Genomic DNA, 20,610 nt, shown 5'->3' on the forward strand with positions numbered 1-20,610 from the left:
GGGTGTAAGAAACGGGCCGTGGGCTGGGCCCCTCGCTGCATTTCTGGCACCTTCGAGGGCCCTCTTGTTGGCTCCCGGTGTCTCGGAGGGGCCTCGTCAAGCCGATGGCTTTCCCCCCGTGTGCAGGGGGAGACGCTTTTCTGTGCGGCCATCGAGCCGTGCCGGGTTCCAGCCCTCCGCTGTGTTTGATGCTTCTCACCTGTGAATTGAGTCTTGACAGACATGCTCAGCACACCGCTCTTAAAGCGAACTTCTGAGAGGTTAAGGAAGCACTACTATGGAGAGGTTAAATGGCCGGCTGATGGAAAGGTGCCGGTTTGGGGCTGGAGTTGGTGTCTCAACTGCAGACCCGTGGTCTGGCTGCTGGAGTGGAGATTTTCAAACTGGAACCTGCCCAGTAATGCTCTTCCCTTTAAAAGCAAAAGAAAAGTTAACCTTTCCCTTTCAAAAGCAGATACACAAATTTGGTTGTTAAGCAAGGTAACAAGAGAAGCTTTCACTTCAGAATATTTATTCGGTGAACTGCTCTGAGACACCCAGTCCTGGCAACTTGGAAAGCGGCGGAGGGATGTTTGAATTTTTGTTTTGGTGTTGTCTCACTGAAGCTTGCTATTAGTCAGAGCTCAGTGAAGTGACAGCACCGATTTGATTATGCTATTGAAATAACTGCAAACTCCTTATAATAAAGTGTGTCATTTGTTTTTAGTTCACAGTGTGAGCAATGCTAGGCATTCTTGCCATTCCCAGTGAATTCATTTGCAGGTGAAGGATTAGGAAATGGAAGACACGTTTTCAGCACCTTGCAGTTTCCAGCAGGTCAGCTGAACAGCTTAGCTTGCACATTCAAGGCAATTACTGGAAAAGCGGTTGTTCTTACTTGCGTGGAGCCAAGTGATGATAAGAGCCATTCGTTAGTTTGTCAGTTTTCTAGACTGTTCAGGGCAAGTCTGCCCATTTCAGCTGGTATTGGTCGCCTCTTCCTTGCCTTGAGAGAGGGTAGCATGTGATGTCTTTCAGCTGGTCTAGATACGCAGTTCTGATCCAGGCAGTGACTTTACAGAAAAGCAATCACTACTTTACTATTGCACTGTGCCCTTGCTCATAAGGAAAAGGTTTTCCTCCCCAAACATCTTGCTACCCTTATCTTTAGCTGTGGATGGAAGTTCCTGGGAAGTCTCTCAAGTAGTATATATCCAATGATATCAGCAGTGAGCTGTGATAATATATTAGAGGTGCATTTTTTTTCTGGCATTGCATAATAACTTCCATAAACAGCATCAGAATATGTGTTATAGTGGAAGCATGTGATGTTGAACCACTGGATTCTTAAGAACAGGGATTACATACAATTGTGCAGAGTTAATATGATTCTAGAGTACTTCCATGATTTCCTTAAGCATATACTTTGTGGCTTTGGCACCTTATTCCTTCATGTGGGATATACTTTTAAATTTGAGTGCTCTTTAAACACAAGTTATTGGTGCTGACTCCGTTCCTTCAACTGATTCGCCTTCCCAGTGTGTCCAGAGCTTGGGCTGTGTTTCTGGACTTGGGTGCCTCTTGGCATCCCAGTGTTCAGAGGGCAGTAGTGGTTGTATAGACTGAACTCAGGGGACTTGCTAGTAAGGAGCCTGGTGTTTTCCCACAGTCAACTAATTGTTCCGTGAGGATCTACCCACTTAGCTTCTCTAATCAGGGTGTGGTTTTCTTATGCAAGAAGTGAGATTTAATTAACTCTTGCTTTCAATGCTCCAGGGATCTTTTTATAGAATCTGCCACATTGTGACCTGATGCTGTCTGTAAATATGCTTGTTCTTGTGTCTTAATTTAATTTTGTGATTTTTCTTCTCTGCTACTGCAGAGATTGTTCATTTATATCCTCATGGCATTTCTGGAACAAAGCTTGGAACTGTAAAAGTCTTTGTTCACACTTCTTTAAAATACTGTGTTGTAGGCACATTGGAGATAATACTGATCCTCCTTTGATGTTCCTGGTTTCCTTTTCATCGCATGGTATAGTTGAGAAGAAAGACTTGATTCAGCATTTAGGAGGAGAAATTTGACCAGGTCCACATAGAGGAGCAGTAGGAAAGAAGCTCCTATCCTGAACATGTGCTGGACGTGTGAGGATGTGCACCTCGCGGTGCAGTCCTTACTGATTGTTCCCCTGCACGTTGCTTTGCCTCAGACTTGAGTGGTGCAAAGGGTAAAAGGCTGCAGGAGGGAGTTGATGGGGGTTGGACTGTGGGATTAACTGCTCTGGGAAGTGCTGGGCAAGAGACTGCTGTGCTGACTGGCCCCTAAAGCAGGTGAAGGCTGACCTCTCGGCTCCCGAGCATGGTAGGAGCTAACTGCAGCCAGGGCCCTTCTGGGCCAAGGTGGCAGCTCAAATCTCCTTCTTGGATTTAGGCATTAAAGGTCTGCTTCTGATGCCTTAATCCATACAGGTTTTGCACTGAGCGTTCCCTTGCTCTCCGCATCAATGCCTTGTAAGGATCTAGCAGTGATTGACAGGCAGAAGCTTTCTGCTGCTAATCTGAATATTCAAAGTGTTACTATAGTCTGATGCATCTGTTCTCTTTTTACAGGCAATAAGTGAGGCTTTTGTAGAGATACGAAGTAGTACAGCAAGGTACAAAAGAGAATTTGTGCCAGTTCTTTCTCTTTGCTTATTCTGTCTCTTGTCATCTCAGAAGGGCTGAGAGGCCTTAGCCTTCTGCCTGGGAGTGGGAAGGCAAAGGCAAGACTGCAGGAGTTAAGTAAGCAAGCTTAAAAAGAATACTTGCAATGTTGGGAAAGCAATTCTAGGGATACCAAAGTGCAGGATAATATTTTTTTCCTGTTAGTACAACAGCTTTATTTACAAGCTCTGAGATCCTTAAATATTATAGATCATAGGGTGATTTAACTACAGGGCATCTGAGGCCAGAAATTTGTTCCCAGATTCAGCCATACCAGCAGTGCTGAATATTGAATGAAATGCAAATTTGAAAAAAGATGTGATGTAGAGCAACATTATGTCAGCAACCGCAGGGAAAAGGAAACTAGGACAGTGTGAGATGATGTCTGACTTGTCCCTGATACTTGGGCAAGGGCAGAGGGAAAGGGTTAGTAGTGGTTCAGGGAAGAGAGATGTCATATAACAAAATGTGCACACCTCCCATGGATAAATTAAGTTTCTGTTTCAGTTTCCTGTCAGACAAATGGAGTGAGTCATCCAGACAGTAGAATAGTCTGTCTGTATTATTTCAGACTTCAAAATGTCTTCTCGGATAAAAGTAGAACATGCTTTTTTCCTTTTTTTCCAACAGGAAAGAGACTACAGGAATGGATCTCTGTCATCTTATGCTTCTCTCTGATCTGTTTCAATTTTTACAATCTTCTCTTCTACTTGCGACTGGAACACACGCCCTCTGTTATTGTTGGGATATGTAAGTAGGACCTGTTCACTGCCGCGAACAAGGCACGACTGTTGTAATGCTGGAAACAAACGTGTGATCCTTTAGGGCTGACCTACTGTTGGAAAGGGAGAGGGATGTTTGGGCCGGGGGGGCAATAGTAGGCCTCTGAAATTCAGACCATCTGCAAAAACTGTTACTGCTTTCTGTCTTTCATTTCAGTGGCTTCTCAGTACCTCAAAGGTGAAGTTTTTAACATAGCTATTTGAGTTTGGTGTTCTTACGTAGTCATTGCAAGTGGGGGGACTACTGAGAGGTGTAAACAGCTGTCAAGACTGGGTTGGAAACAAAACACATTGATTGAAAAAAATACTTATCAGAAAGCAAAAGCCCAAGAGAAATCTTAAGAGGTGCTTCAGGCATCAAACTGGCTTGATTTCTGGGGACTGATAACTAAAACAGAGTGGTTTAGAGTATTATGCTTTCATGTCAGGACGTGAAGTTTGGCCGTTATCCTGAATGATGACTTTTTTTCCAGCAATGTAAGAAAAGTTGCAGCTTTTCTTGTGGCAATAAATGTGACTCTTGGTGTCTCTCTTGCTTCGTTTGATTGGGCGCGTAGGCAAGCAAGCTCAGTCTTGTATCTTTGCCTTAGATGTGTAGAGCTATTTAAATTGGCTGGATCTTGGCAGTGCAGAGCTGGCTGGTCTAGATGCAGCGTGAGTTGGTGATTTCATCTTTTTAGTGGAGGAGAGAAAGAACTAGGAAAGGATTCTAGTTTGATGCTGTACAGCTTTACTGATGGAATCGGGAATTGCATGGGATTAGCTAAAGGAAAAAACTTGTCTTGGAATAACCTGGGTGTGGAAAGGGATTCCACAACATTCGTTACATCAGTCAAAGCCTAAACCTGTGCACAACGTGAATGTTGCTTAATGCTCAGGGCAAAAAGGATCAGTGTTTACATGAGCTTTGTGTTATTAGTGTAGTGCTGAAATGCTGTTACACAGAACCTTGCTTGAGAAGGGGCAGAAGAGAGAGCAGCGGGGCGGGCTGAGCTCAAGCAGGTGGTGGTCCGTGGCTGGCTCAGTCTGCTGGCGTTATCTGGGCAGGAAACGTGACTGGTAGCTCTATGGCCATGTATGTATGGGAGGGGACATGGGAAAAGGAAAGAGGGTTAAAGTTAGAAATTCGGAGAGTCAGCTCTGCAATGCATGCTTTTCATAATTTTCTGTTAAACCTCTCCTATGGGATGAGGGAGGGAAGAGAATAGTAACTAAGCATTTCACCAGTCTTCTACTGTACTTGCGATGCATATTGAATGCAATAGTAACTTCTTGTGTTGGGTGGATATAAATGTTTATTTATTTTCATATGAATTACCTTGTTAACTGAAAGAATATACAGTGTCATTCATTAGGACACCATATAAGCTAGCTACAGGTGTTCAGCTTCTGTGCTTTATAATAAAAGTGACTTTTCCATAAACTGTGTGAGGTGTCGATAATTTAGAAGAGAATGGTACTCATTTGTAATCACTTGCATATTGCTAGTGGTTAAAAAAAAAACCAAAAAAACAAGCAAACAGCAGATTCAAGTAGTGATATGATAGTTGCTATGAATTTTTGCCAAAGCTGAGAAGTGGTAGTTCCTGATGTCAGTTTAAAGGTTATTGGCTTTGTGTTGGGGCTAAGGGGGAGCAGTGTCCTCCCCCTGTGAATCATACCAACTCACCTGGCCTAATTGAGTCTTGCCTGCTCTCCACTGATGAGGTGGAGGCGTTGGGAGGAATGGAGAAGAATGTGGCATAAGAACTGCTCCATAGTGATGAGGACAGATGCAGACAAGAGAATCAGTAATGATGGTTAACCAGTAGTGCAATCTGTTTGCAACTGGCTTTCATCTCAAAGTTAATATTGATAAAAGCTCGAGTTCTCTGATATCCTGGTTACCAGTTTAACTGATAAAGCAGCCAATTCACTGATAATGTTATTTAAGTAGAGGTGAATGATTAAAGTAGCAGAATCTGGATTCTGTGTAAATAAAGTAGTGTGGAAATAACTGATAGTGTGTACAAAAATGAGTGCAATAAAATAATAAGCGCTGCACACTATCTTGTTTTGCTGTCTTCCTTCAATACATTATTCTTCCAGGTAAAATGTGAGTGGTGTCTATAATTCCCAATGATTATTAGGTTTTATTAAGTTCTGTGAAACTCATCTCCATAAATGCCCTGATTCCTAAATACCGCACACAACGCAGTGGGGTAAGATGGGGAATATTGAGTCACAGACATCGTCAGATGTGTTCCCATTGAAAGCTTTCCTGAAGCATAGATTAGAATATTGACCTTTGAGTTGACATCACAAAATAAACATTTTGCTAACAAAGACATAGGTCTAGATTGAGTTCACAAACCTGAAAGCGATCAGTGATCCAACGGGCTGGATCTGATCTGCGGCACAGACCTGTTCATTAAGATGAGTTGTTGGGACACCCTGTGTACTTGTATGTGAATATTTTTTTTTTCTTTTAAGAACTAAGGAGTAGTTTGAACCTTCCGCATCATTTCACCTAACCTAAACCCTATATCTATAATTAAAGGCTGTGCTAGATCTTCTTTTTTCATGCCTTCAAAAGCACACATAATTGTAACATGGGTAATATTGTAAATATCTTAATGTAGAAATTCTTGGGACAAAAAAGATCCGATCCTCTTACTGGTAGTCTGAAAGCACTCACTTCCTCATCTGATGTGAGCAGGCAGCCTGCTAAGCAGCAAACTGGCCCAGCATGCTGTCCTTTGCTGTGCTGAACCACCTACGGGGACTTGTGCTGCGGAGTGAGGGCAGGCAGGCAAGAGCTTGATGGCGTTGGGTTAGAGCAGCTTTGGCACTGGGTTGCCTTCTGCTGACTGAAGATGATCTGTGCGGAAAGGAAGAACAACACGTGTGAGTCTCTTGTCTTCCAGGCTGGTTTAGCAGAGACGTGAGACAATTCCCTTCCCTTCCTCAGTGTCAAAAAAAAAAAAACCCAAACCCAAACAAAAAAAGAAAATAGGCAGGGGATGGAAATTTTTTTTGTTCTTTCTGTGTTAAATCCAGTCACACCCTATTCTGAATGTCTTCAGCTGCTATGAAAATTTCCATTTTCGTGCAGGCTGACAGCTATGTCAATTTGAATTTGGTATTTTATTTGCATGCACACAGCTAACTCCAGGGGAGGCTTGGTTAGGAGGGCTGGGTGCAGTGGAGGTTTAACACCCCTGTTCTTCCAGCTGCCACTGGATGGTCCCAGTGCAGCGGGGCACGGTCCTAGCAGAGCTGCAGAGCCAGACCAGCCTCTGCCACTGCGACAGAAGCTTGGTAGCGCCAGGGACAAGGCTGGCACAGGTATTACTTGTGTGATAAGCAGAAAAGCTTCACCAAAACAGGTAAGATTAGGCTTGAAAGCTCTTACACCTTCAGGTGAGCTTGTAACGTCCAGCATGTTATTCCATACACAAGTTGTGTATATATAGGTGGTATATTAATAGCATCTAGATAAAAAGTTTGGCAAGTTACATGATGGATTCTGGTTTTCTTTTTTCCCCCCTCCCTCCTCATGTCTATGTATAGGGCTTTAAAGCCTTTTTTCCCAATTGGTTGACTTGTTTCTGACATCTTTCTGCAGCCACAATTGTTCTTAACAGATACAGTTTATTGCAGTCTTAAAAAAAAAAAAGCAGTTAAGTTTGTGTTGTAATCTGTTTATATGCTTAAGAACTGCCCCACGTAGGGCAGATACCTTTAGAAACCTCTTGTGATACAACACAAGATACAGTTAATCCTTGCTGAATGCAGAGGCGGGGAACTAATTTTTGTTAAACCCGTTTGAGGTACACGTTTCATTATTGCAAATGTTGTGGGTTGGCCGGATGGGGCACGCAGGAGGAGATCGCTTAGTTCGCTTTCAAAACAGAAACTTGTTCTGATCAAGGCCCCAAACGTTTTTGTTTCAAGCTTGAGTGGCTCTGCAGAGCTGCACTTGGTTGCTGCATTGCAGGGTCGAGCGATGAGTGTGTAATACGTATGCGAGCGCTGGCACGCACGGGAGTAAAAGCACGCCAGGGACGACGACCGCTTCATGAAACGGACTGCTGTGCCTGTGGATCCGCCGCTTCAAAGTCCTGCTGCCGTGCAGCAAGAGGCAGAACTCTGACGATGTTGCTTCACTTCGGGTTTACTTTGTATGTTAACATGAGTTTCTGCTTGAAATTTTGATATAAAAGGTCCTTGAAATTACACCAGGGAAACCTCAGTTAACAAAGGAAAATTATCCTTTGCTTCAGTGCTGGTCCAGATAAGCCAAATCTTTGTTGCCTGCTGTCTCACCCCACCTGAAGTAACTATTTGTTACTTCATAGCTGTAGGTAACTTTGTGCTTCCCATTCTAAACTGTATCATCTCTTAAAGATGGAGACTCCACAAGTTGCAATTCAATAGGCAAACCTGTGATTCTGCGTTTTGTTGCCCTTTGTGTTGCACAAATACAACTGCATTGCACTAACACAAGTTGTGTTTTATCTTCTGTTGATCCAGTTTGTGTGTGTTAACTTAGGAGCTCCAGGCCTTTCCAGCACCAAAGGATCCTGGAGGCTGTTGGTCTTGACAGTGGAATTACGGAGTATCGTTGCTGGGTTGCGCTCGGGCGGGTGGCACCGGTTGCCTGTTCTGCACCTAAATTGGATTAGGGGATGAACTTGAGCGTGCTAGCAGCTGTCCTCGGGCAGGATGGGTGAAGGCTGGACTCTGATGGGGAAGAGGGGACCCTCCCTGCCTGAGACTCTTACCCTGGGTGGGGGAAGCTGCTGACATGGCCCCATCCCGGTCCGTGCGTTCCCAGCGGACGTGCTGTTGCTCTTTATGTCAGCGGCAGCGACTGGGACAAAGAAAGCTCTGTGTGCTTGCCGAGTTGTCAGGAGCTCTCTTAAAGTTGCAGGGGACTTTGGCTCGAGGATTTAAGAAGTATGGGTCTCTGTGGCCCTGAGTCACTTGGAATAGTGCCTCTTGCACTTCAAAACACCAACCCAAGCTGGAGTGTTGCCCTAATGAAGATTAAAGACATGGAAATAAAATCTGGTGGTTCCTATCATTAAGTTTATCGGGTAGAGATTCTTAGCCAAGTCATGCTTTTGGTAGGTGGATATTTGCTTTATGATCTGCTGCTGTTTGACTCCAGGGAAGACGGTACCCTGATTCCTTGGGTATCTCCTTTTCCTGCTGGCTTCTGGCAGTGTCCCAAGCTGCCTGGCTTCTGCCTCGAGGCTGGCGTTTGGGTCTGTCACGGTTAGAGGTGAGGCGAGAGGTGTGCCCCGCTCCCAGGCGGCCTTGCTGGGAGGCAGCGATTTACGCCGGCTTTCCCGTAGCAGGGAGTAACTGGAATATACGGGGGAAGGAAACTAAACATCTGCTGCGCATAGTGTGCCAATCTTGTAAAACAAGCTTGTGTGACTTAGGAGAGACCTTTCCCATGTCTGGAGTGGGTGTATTATAGACATGGCTTATTTGAAAACCCAATTAAAATGCAATATAAACACTATATATAATAATATATATAAAATAATACATGTAATACCAGGCCCTTCTTTTATTTTGTAGTTCAGTTGTGATCTCTGCTTATTTGCACTGTTAGGTCCAATTCTGACTGAATGTTCCTCAGCTTTAAATAGCCAAAATTATTAACTCTTCTTTTTTGCTTTTAAGCTGCTACACTTTATACTCTTTGAAATGTTGAGGGATTACTTTCTTAGCCTCGTAACTTGCTGTAGTATCAAACCCCTGCCTTCTCTGTACTGAAAGCCACTAAATGTGGAATGCAGGAGGACTAAGACATTTTATTTTTATAAGCATGTAAGTCACAAACAACTGTTACTTTAGCATATTGATTCTCAGAAAACAAATTTTTTTTTGTTGTTGTAGAATCAGCCACTCCTCCAACTCTTCAGTGCTGTAACGTTCAACTAGTTTATACAGTCACTGAGTAGAAATTGTTGTACTTCTCAATGACGTTACACAATAGCATCAAGTTTGTTAAATAACACGTTGTGCTGGTTTTTTCCTCTCCAGAGACTCTAACGGAATTTTTTACAGCAAATACAAAACTTCATATACTCTGCTGTAAGGCTTCTGGGTTACAATTTGAGAATTGTATCTGTGTAAAGCCAGGCTTACAAAGGGCTCTGTGAAATTTCGGTGAAGTACAACTCCTTGTTGCAAACATGCAGAATAGTTTTCTCTTGATCACCTCATACCTCAAATGTGCCGCTCCCACTTGGCTTCCTTCCGCTCATGCCCAGGAGCTGCCAGCTTGCAGGACTGGTATGTGACTTGCTCACGGGAGAAGCCCTTCGTTAAGGCTACAAGTTGTAACCTCTCAATTTGGTACTTAACAAAGGGAGTGGGGGCTTTTCTGTTGCACAAACTCCTGCATATTACCTGGTTTCTGAATGGAACACAAATGGGAGCAAAGCCATCTCTCATTGATTGTATGTTTGGGCCAGTTGCGCTTCCAGCCCTGTGAGCCACCGCCCAGCAGGTGACCTGGCTGTCTGAGTGCCAGTGGCCGTGCTCTGGCATGTCCCCTGACTCAGGCGAGAGGTGTCCCGAGGATGCTGCTGTGCCCGCAGGCGTGCCCGCCCGGAGGATCACACATATGGGGTGCCTGGAAAAGAACAGCCGTTCAGCGAATGTGTGCGTCAGCCATGTGTTCGCTCATTATTAAACATCTGCTGGTTGAAGTTAATTTGTACAGCTTTGGTCTCCCTGGATGCTAGGCCTTTTTCTCTTCTCCTGATTCAGCAGTCTACTTCCAAAACAAAGAAATCCTGGTGTTCTGAGCAGGTTCTGCAGCTCTCTTCTTCTAAACTGCAACCCCGCCTCCTGTGTTTTCCGCGTACTTGCCTCCTCTTCAGATATAAGCTGTAGATGGGCTGATCCTGCATCCCACCGCTCAGCAGCCTGGAGTAAAACCAATGTCTGCAGAGCAGTATTTCTCTAATGCTTTGGTGATCTTGCTTCTTATGAGTGTCTGAATCCACCGTTTGCAGTTCATATATCTCTCATATATATACGCACATGCTGTGGATGCCCTGCTTTTTCTGACTTTATAATTAACTCAATTAATATTCAGGGTTGGCCATCTTGTCTTGCCCTGCCAACCTTGATGACGCAGCATCAGGATCTTATGCCACCTTAGAGAAGTAGCTGAACGCCTGTGCCTTGGTTTGCCTGGTTTAACTAAAGACAGCACATAGGTATAGGAGAATATTGAGTTCAGTTCATTGCCTTCTGAGCCCGGAGATAGGATGCAAACGAAGCGTTACGATGCTGGTCATGTATAACCGCTGGTACGGTTTTTGCTCTTTTGTTACAACTCATCGTACATGTTATAAATTGCGACCACAACGGATCATAGTCCAATTTAAAATTTATTGATTATAGCAAGTAGAATATGAGCAAAAGCAGCGCTGGACGGCAGGGGAGTCTCTGCTCCGCCAACTGCCGTACCCCTCATCCCCACCGGAGTCCCTTTTTATAGTTTAGTAGTCCCGGGTCTACGTGGCACATTCTGGTATTGTTCTGGTGGTCGTGAGGATAAAGGTCACAGTCTTCCTCCACGTTGTAAATCAGTTTCTTTCCTTATCTGGCCATGTTGGCCCCGCATGAGGCAGGAAGGATTCATGCTTGTTTATTTAGCAGGATGTCGCCACTCAGGAATTTGTAATTTATCAATGTATCAGAAAGTGGTCTCAGGAATTTTGCATAACAGTGACTTTAAACAAAGGATGTAACAAAAACACAAGGAGTAAGGGGGGACCTCCCCCCCTTTTAGTTTTTACCATTTGGTTCTTCAAGCTGGACAGTCTCTTGGGCTAGGGAGAGAATTAGAGTCTCTCCCTTACTGGTTTTATCATCCTCTAGGTGTTCGTATCGCCTTTTTAACAGCATTAAATGGGCCGCCTCTAATCTAATCACTCCATTCAAGATGCAAAGCCCAAAGGTTAGAATGAGCATCAACAATATTAGAGGTCCGGCAATGGTTGACAACAGTTAACCAGGGAGGATGATTAAACCACGATTCATACCATCCTTGTTGGGCTTAACATACATCTTAATAAACAATATTATAGTCCACAGTTTTTCACAATCCCCCCTTTTTCTTTTTATCCTATTATTGTTTATTAAACGCTACTTTCATTCTCGGCACTGCAAGCAAACCTTTTTCCACAATCCCAACATTTATCATAACAGTAATACCTCACAATTACAATAGGCATAATTTTCACGTGACATAACGCATTCACAACAATCGTCATCTTCATTAATAGATACACTTATATTTTGTCTCAGACCTCGTAGTCAAAATAAGCAATTTAGCTATGTCAAACCGTTCTTTAATAAAATGTAAAATATAGCGTAACATACAAGGCCCAAATATAAGTCCCAGAATCAACATAATAAGCGGTCCTGCTAAAGCAGACAACAAAGTGGTTAACCAAGGTGAAACATTAAACCAATTTTCATACCACGACCTGCCCGCTTCACGATCCTTCTTACATTGATCCAATCTTTTCCAGAGTTCAGACACGGCGTCTTGGACGACTCCAGTATGATCAGCAAAAGAACAACATTCTTCATTGAGAGCTACACATAACCCTCCTTCCTTTAAAAAACAGTAGATCCAATCCCCTTCTATTTTGCAGCACTACTTCTGATAAGGACTTTATCGAAGTGGCTAAATTTTTGGATGGATTGTTCTATTTTTGCTAAATCCTCATCTACAGCCATCTGCAGATTTTGTGATTCCTGACCTTTTACTAGGGAGGCTATGCCTGTACCTGCTCCAACTCCGCCCGCTATCAGCAGCATAGCTAGGGTTATCACTGTAATTGGCTCTCGTTTTTGTCTATTCAGGTCTCCCTCAAAGTGGCGTAATACTTCTTCAGAGGTGTGATAGATCAGACGAGGAACAATAATTACTTGTACACAAAACTGAGATTGATTAAACACATTTAGGGATAGGCAAGGCGTTATTCCGATGTCTGAACAAACCCATTTAGCTCCTGGTGTCGGGATAGCCCATTTGTCATTTTGATTCTTGTGTTTCTCTATGTTGGTGTTAGTGACTGTTCGATTGCACAAAGGCTGATACTTTTCGGGCACTGTACCTATACATTTTCCTTGACCTGTTACTAGTTGAATAGTAATTCCTTGCGTATGGTTCCTCTGGTCATCCCATGGGCATTCTCGTGGGTTTGAACCATTAGACCATCGAATCCTACCTAGTTTTCCAATTGCCTCAAAGTATGGTGGTCTAACATTGTAACATAACCAGCACTCCTCAGTTAAATTTGGTTTACTTTCATTAAGGACGCGATAAGAGGCTTGTATTAGATTCCATAAGGGGTCTTTCGGATTAATTGCATATGGATCTCTAAGCCGGGGTTCTTCTGTATTGTTTTGTTCTTCTAATGTGTAGTTTGGACATATGGTTGGGGTGACAACAGGTTTTGGACTTTCGGGTGGGGTAACGACAGGCCCTGAAATCTCAGGTGGATTTAAAATCACATTAGGACCGACAGGGAGTGGGTCCTATGGCAATCTTTCTTTGACTATTTTAAATATACTCCCTCTGTCTGGTCCTGTATCCCAGAACCTGATACCCCAAAGTTTTCCTGCTAACCATAGGTCATTATTTGGGTCTTTTACCGTTATGCTGATGTTTTTACAGTACCTTGGCCCATCACAATGTCCATAAACATGTCCATCATGTCCAATGGTCGGTCTTTTGCACCCCTCAGGTGACCATGCCAAACTTAGGTATCTATCCCCCCCAGTTGTCCAGTCCGATGCCCAGGTTTCACAGCCCCAATAGCCACAAAAGTAGTGACCTGGCAAATTACAATATCCCTTGCCAGGGTTTGAAGCTGGACATATATAAAATCCTCTACATATATCGGCCTTGTCTCTGCGTCCTCCCTCGATTAGTATAGTTAGAGATACTATAAAATTTATTTTCCCCGTGGCTGTAGTATTTTGAATTGGTTGTTCTTTCTGCATGTTGTACAATTTCCAGACCATGGGTTCATGTGGATTTGTCGAGATAGTAGGCGTTTTTAGTGAGCAAAAAGTGTACAGAAAAAGAAGTATTGGGAAGGAATTTTGTTTGTATTTTAATTTCATACTGTTACCAGTCCAGGGGAAGCTCGTCCAGGGCTGCTCGCACGTCTCAAGTTGTAGGCTCTTTCCTCGGTTGGGGTTTCCTCCTCTGCCTCGCCCGTCGACTGGGTTGCAGCCAGACACGGGGTGTACTATCTTCTCGGCAGCAAGAGTCCCTGTCAGGAATATGCCTTTTGCACTCGGTTAGACGGCGAATGTAGGCAGGCCAAACTTTGGCTTTCACCATATATTCATTACACTCCACGACTTTCGCCTCTGGTCTATACTGGACTGCAACAATATCAATTACAAATGGTATTTTCTTGTGTGGATGATAGCAATAATATCCTGGATTTACTCCATATATGAGGTAAGACCATTGCTCGCGGGTCCAATTTACTAATCTGGTTTCCAATTGTTTAAGAACTTACGTTCGCTTTTATAGCAAAGGTCACAAACTCCTCGGGGAGGAAACTCCTTTTTATAATGTCCCCACCACTTTTCCTGACACTTTTTGCACTTAAAACATACTAATGGATAGCAGCTACAGTTTACTTTCCTACGCCTAACGCGTATGTCGGAAGTATAAGTGGGAAGAATAGAAGTTTTCTTTAATTCATAAAACTTTTGTCTATTTTGTTCAAACCGAGACATTAGGTTAACATATCCTCTTCCCACACCTCACTATTTTCCACAAGTAATACACAATCAAAGAAATAATTAATGCAAACAATGTTCCTATTACACACTGTATACCAAAAGGTAGCTCTGTAAAATACATAAAAAAGTTTGTATCACTACTTATCGTTTTAACACAAGCTTGGTGTCTCCGGGTGAGCTGACAATCTTCCACTGTGGAGGATTTACTGGTCCTTTAACACGACTGGCATGTGTCCATCCGCGCTCTGCAGTGCGGATAGCTGTCTCTGTAGTAAGTAGAACAAGGTAAGGTCCCTCCCAATTGGGTTTTAGGGTTTCTTCTTTCCACGCTTTAACTAATATCCAGTCCCCAGGTTTAAAATTGTGAATCTTTAAGTCCAACGGGGGTCGTTGCACAATCAGTCCACGTTCCCAAAGCTTGTTACGATGTTCTGCTGTATGTGTGAGAAGGGTCTATATGCTGGGGAACGCCCTCCAAAAGGTTTTTGTCTCATGCTGTTCCGATTGACTTTTTGACAAGTTTCGCAGGCTGCTGTAACTGCTTTCGCCAGATTATACACACCTATACATGCAAATAGTTGAGTGAAATGATCGACTAAGGCCTGGGTTCCCCAATGTGTTTTACTATGTATTTTGGAAAATATTTCACGTGCTACACCTTTAGGCAAGACCTCCCTCCCGTCTGGCAATAGGTACTTACCATCTTGTTCCTTAGCTCCCATCTGTCTCAATTTTTCCTTTTCTGCAGGTTCAAAACTCAAACATTTGCTAACATGTGTTTGTTGCATAGTCAGAAGTGTACTATAGTTACCTGCTACTCGTTTTGCTTCCATATCAGCTGCATTATTTCCTCTTACTTGGTAGCTTGTACCCCGCTGGTGTCCCTTAATATGTACTATGGCTATTTTATTCGGGGCCCTTAATGCCTCTAGAACTCGCCGAATTAATTCCGGATGAATCAGTTCTTTTCCCTGAGAATTTACAAATCCTCTTTCTTCCCATATCTTCCCAAAAGTGTGTACTACTCCGAATGCATAGCGCGAATCTGTGTATATAGTTCCATCCTTTCCTTTCAATAGCACTAAGGCTTTCCACAGTGCATATAGTTCGCAGGCTTGAGCTGACCAGTTAGCACTCAGGGGACCTGATTCCACAGTTTTAAATTCCCCTTTGTCTAACCTAATTATAGCATATCCAGAGAGTCGCTTTCCTTCCACTATTCGTGAGGACCCATCTATAAATAGTACTTCCCCATGTTGTAATTCTTTTTCCTCTAGATCGGGTCTAATGCGGGTTTGTTGTTCAATGGTTTGAAAGCAATCATGGAACAAATCGGTACCTTCTCCTGGGTACAAAAATTCAGCTGGATTAACTGCCCCAATTGTTTTTAAGGTTAATTTTGGAGATTCTATAAGTATCCCTTCATACTTTAATAACCTGGTATCTGTAAGCCATTTTTCCGCCTTTTGTTGCATCACTCCCCTTATGTTATGAGGTGCGTATAAAACAACCTTCCCATTAAAGGTAATGCGGTTTGTTTCTTCAAGTAATAAAGCAGCGGCAACAATGATTTGTAAACAACTTGGCCAGCCCCTGCTTACAGGGTCTAACAATTTAGAAAGATACGCCACCGGTTTCTTTTGACTGGCCCATTCCTGAGTTAGTACTCCAAATGCCGTCCCTTCATGTATATTGACAAATAAATGAAATGGCCGCTTTAAATCTGGGAGGCTTAAAACCGGTGCTTGGCTTAGTTCTTTTTTGAGACTGGCAAACTGCTCTTGATCCTGAGGAGTCCACTTGGGTATTTTGTCTTTAGACAGTTGTTCATATAAGAATTTAACTTTAAAGCTGTAGTTCTCTATCCATTGCCTACAATATCCAAATAGCCCTAATGCCTGCCGAATTTGTCTCTTAGTGACAGGCATAGATAATTCCAGAATTCCTTTAATGCGCTCTGGATCCAATATCTTCTTGCCGTTAAACAAATAATGCCCTAAATATTTCACTTTTTTCTCCACAAATTGTAACTTTTCCTGTGATACCCGTAGTCCCTTTTGTGCAAGAAAATTTAGGAGTCGGATACTCTCTTTTCTTACATCCTCCTTATTATTCCCTGCTATGAGCAGATCATCTACATACTGTAACAACACGTTTCCCGTTTGTACCTGGTATTCTTTTAAGAGCTCTTCCAGGGCCTGTCCAAACAGATTAGGGGACTCAGTGAACCCTTGGGGGAGCACGGTCCATCTCAATTGCTGTCTACGACCTGTCTCTAGATCTTCCCATGTAAAGGCAAAATAATCGCGGCATTCTTCTGCCAGTGGGCAGGCCCAAAAGGCATCTTTTAAATCAACCACACTATACCAGGAGTTATGGGGTCCTAACTTGCTTAGCAGTGTATATGGATTTGCTACTATAGGGAACCGGGTGACAGTTCTTTTGTTTATTTCTCTTAAATCGTGTACGAGCCGATATTTCCCATTTGGTTTCTTTACGGGCAAAATGGGGGTGTTGAAGGGTGACATACAAGGCTCTAGGATTCCTTGTGTTAATAATCGATCAATTTCTGGTTTTAATCCTCTTCGTCCTTCTAGGGATATTGGATATTGTTTTACCCTCACAGGTATGTGGGGTTCAGAAATTTGGACTTTAATCGGTGGGACTTCCAGTCTACTAATTGTGTCTGGAGAGTGCCAGACATCGGGGTCAATTTGGTTTTGATCATTCACGGTCAAAGGATAAGCAGACACCGTTAGCTCTTGATTTTTCACTTTAATTTCTAATTGCAATTCAACAATTAAATCTCGTCCTAGCAGATTAAACTCTGCTTCAGGGACGAGCAAGAGTTCACCCATTCCAAATTTATTTTCAGTTTCGAATACCACATTTTTGATTTTGTTTACTTTAAAGGGTTCCCCTTTTGCCCCAATTACTTGTACTTTTTCAGGGGAAATCTTACATCCCTCAGGTATTTGCCTAATGGTCGATTTCTCAGCCCCAGTGTCTACTAAAAAGGTGAACTCCTGTTTATGGGGACCTATTTTTAATTTTATCAAGGGCTCATGATGACTCCGGTCCCCTAAGATATAGAGCCCCTGACTCTCCTATTCCACCTTTACTGTCTCCTCATCTCTTATTCGTTGTCTGCAATTCTTTTTCACATGTCCTTTCTTCCCACAATAAAAACAACTTCCTTGTTCCTTCTTCATGACAACGTTTCCCTGTCCAGTCGGTCTGTGCTTGTTAGACCTCCCTCTGCGATCTTCTCTAACTGCTGCTACCATCATCTTTACTTGCCGTTTACTACTCTCTTCCTCCCGTCTCACATATACTTTCTGTGCTTCTCTTAATAACTCATCCAAACCCCTATCTTGCCAGTCCTCTAATTTTTCAAGCTTCCTTCTAATATCATCCCAAGATTTTGCTACAAAGTGTGTTTTTAATACTGCTTGCCCGAGAGGACTATCGGGATTAGCTCCTGAATATAGCTGGAGAGCTTTTCTTAATCATTCCAGCCATTCGGTGGGACTTTCATCTTTCTTTTGTCTCTCATTGAAAGCCTTGCTAATGTTTTGGCCACGAGGTACTGATTCCCTAATTCCTTGAATAACAATACTCCTCAAGTCCTGCATGTGAGTCCTATGCAACGGGTCCTGATTATCCCAATTAGGTCTTTGGAGTGGCCACTTGGTATCTGCTTGGGGTCCCTGAGCATGTTGGGTGTCCCATAACCGCATTCCCGCCCTCCTGATCATATCTCTTTCTTCAGTGGTAAATAGTTGGCCAAGAATAGACTGCATTTCGTCCCAGGTATATAGATTAGGTCCCAGGAATTGATCCAATCTCTCCGCTACCCCAAGTGGGTCTTCAATTAAATTGCCCATCTCCGTTTTTTTGAAATCCCGTACATTAGTGGAATTTAGAGGTACGGAGACGTAACCGATAACAGGTTGGGGTCCCCCCATAGGCGTTTCTCTTAAGGGGTACATATGGGCTGCCCCTCTTTGACTCCTGGTTACTCTTCGCGGTGGTGGAGATGATTCTGGTTCTAGTTCTGGTGGAGGAGTGGGCACTCTGGGGATCGCCGGGGGAGACGGTGGCGGAGGAACATAAGGAGGGGGAGTGAGGAGGGTTTCGTCTAATTCTTCCTCATTCCCCTTTTGTTTTATTTTACTCTTATTTAATGGATATAGTTTTGCTTGGGGTTTTACTAGCCATATTTCCGCATATTGACTTTCCTCTTGGTTAGGAGGTTTTTTACTATTAACCCAGAAGTTTAACTGTTGTCGTACCCAGTCTTCTTCTGATCCATATATCGGCCAGAAGACATTCTTTGAAATTTTCTTCCCTCCCCATATCTTAGTACAATATTCTATCATCTTATTCTTGCTTTTCCCTGTTGTTCCAGGAAAATACTTCCAGTTGTCTAAGATATATGACAGAGGGGTATTCTTTGGTACAGAGGGTACCCTTCCCATGGGTGTCGAAGGCTTGCTGTCCTTCGCCCCCATCTTCTGGAATATCCACGAACATACACTCACTCGCTCCCCTTGTTCCTGGCCCAGTCCCTCGCGGGAGATGGGAAACGCAGTACTTAAGGGTCCACACTCGCTCGGTTCAGTATGTCGAACCTCTCGTCCGCTATATTCCAGGAAACCCAATCCCGCCCGAACGGTAACCTTACAACCCGAGTTGCAATATACTTACGCGCCCTGCGTCTTCGTCCGGACTTCCGTGCACAGAATCTTTATGGGATTTGACCGGTTCTTTCTTTGCTCAATATTCTAAAATTTAGGTTCGTCGGTAAGGTTGGAGTGAGCTGCTGATCACACCTGGGGCCGCTAATAACCGCGGGGCGCCTCCCCAGGGGACCGCAACTCACTGTCCCTTATCCGAGTCACGGCACCAGAATTGTTATAAATTGAGACTACAATGGATCATAATCCAATTAAAATTTTATTAATTATAGCAAGTAGAATATGAGCAAAAGCAGCGCTGGACAACAGGGGAGTCTCTGCTCCGCCAACTGCCGTACTGAGCAGTTCAAACAGTCTCTCTTTATAGTTTAGTAGTCCCTGGTCTACGTGGCATATTCTGGTATCGTTCTGGTGGTCGTGAGGATAAAGGTCACAGTCTTCCTTCACGTTGTAAATCAGTTTCTTTCCTTATCTGGCCATGTTGGCCCCGCCTGAGGCAGGAAGGATTCATGCTTGTCTACTTAGCAGGATGTCGCCACTCAGGAATTTGTAATTTATCAATGTATCAGAAAGTGGTCTCAGGAATTTTGCATAACAGTGACTTTAAACAAAGGATGTAACAAAAACACAAGGAGTAAGGGGGGACCTCCCCCCCTTTTAGTTTTTACCATTTGGTTCTTCAAGCTGGACAGTCTCTTGGGCTAGGGAGAGAATTAGAGTCTCTCCCTTACTGGTTTTATCATCCTCTAGGTGTTCGTATCGCCTTTTTAACAGCATTAAATGGGCCGCCTCTAATCTAATCACTCCATTCAAGATGCAAAGCCCAAAGGTTAGAATGAGCATCAACAATATTAGAGGTCCGGCACTGGTTGACAACAGTGTAGTTAACCAGGGAGAATGATTAAACCACGATTCATACCATCCTTGTTGGGCTTAACATACATCTTAATAAACAATATTATAGTCCACAGTTTTTCACACTCCCATTCTGATGATACGCCCAGGCGAGGCTTTAATGGCAGCGATTAAGACAGGGTTTGTATCCCTGGACCAGCAGCTCTTCCCCATCAGCCTGGGGTACGGGCAGGTACCAGCCTGATTGCAGGATTTCAGGATTGCTCCTGTTACAGGAGCACTGAGAAACGCAGCTGTTAAATCGATAACAATAAAGTGTTTTTTCCCAAGGTGGGATCTGTCATAATCTTGTTGATGGGTCTGGAACCAGCGGATGAGGTGCAATCACCTGTTGATTGCTTGCTCTGAGATGCCATACAAACCAATATTCCGGATCTTCTTTGTCTAACTTATTTGTGCTGAGAGGTGAAGTAGGGGAATTATACGGGGAATTGCATGACCGTGAACCCCCTCTTTTCAGACACTGGTGGATTTGTTTCTGAATCCTTTTTTCTGCTTCCCTGGGAACTTGACTGCTCCAGGCTCCCCTCCCTTTGTCTTTATGGAGATGGGTTGTGCTGATTTCAATAAACCCACATCCATCCTAGCTCCATAGTTTTGAAGGTACTTTAATAAGTTCAGGTGGAACCCCTTACAATTACATCCTTTCCTCCGCTGTGAAATTCCCTTTGGGCACCAGGAAGCAAAAAGTCGCTTACGCCTGCTTCTGCCTTACGGGCGTCGCTCTGTGTTGCGATT

General features: G+C 43.5%; 1 protein-coding gene across 1 annotated transcript in view; it reads left to right on the plus strand.

Moving 5' to 3' along the window:
- PEDS1 (plasmanylethanolamine desaturase 1) overlaps positions 1-20,610 on the plus strand; it is a 55,375-nt gene that overhangs the window by 13,599 nt on the left and 21,166 nt on the right. Inside the window, exon 2 of the mRNA XM_035900843.1 lies at positions 3,312-3,431. Coding sequence (XP_035756736.1) covers positions 3,312-3,431 — 120 coding nt within the window. The remainder of the gene's footprint in view (positions 1-3,311; positions 3,432-20,610) is intronic.

Source organism: Egretta garzetta, unplaced genomic scaffold (genome assembly GCF_000687185.1).
Source record: "Egretta garzetta isolate BGI_Z169 unplaced genomic scaffold, ASM68718v1 scaffold188, whole genome shotgun sequence".
In the NCBI taxonomy this organism is placed as follows: domain Eukaryota; kingdom Metazoa; phylum Chordata; class Aves; order Pelecaniformes; family Ardeidae; genus Egretta; species Egretta garzetta.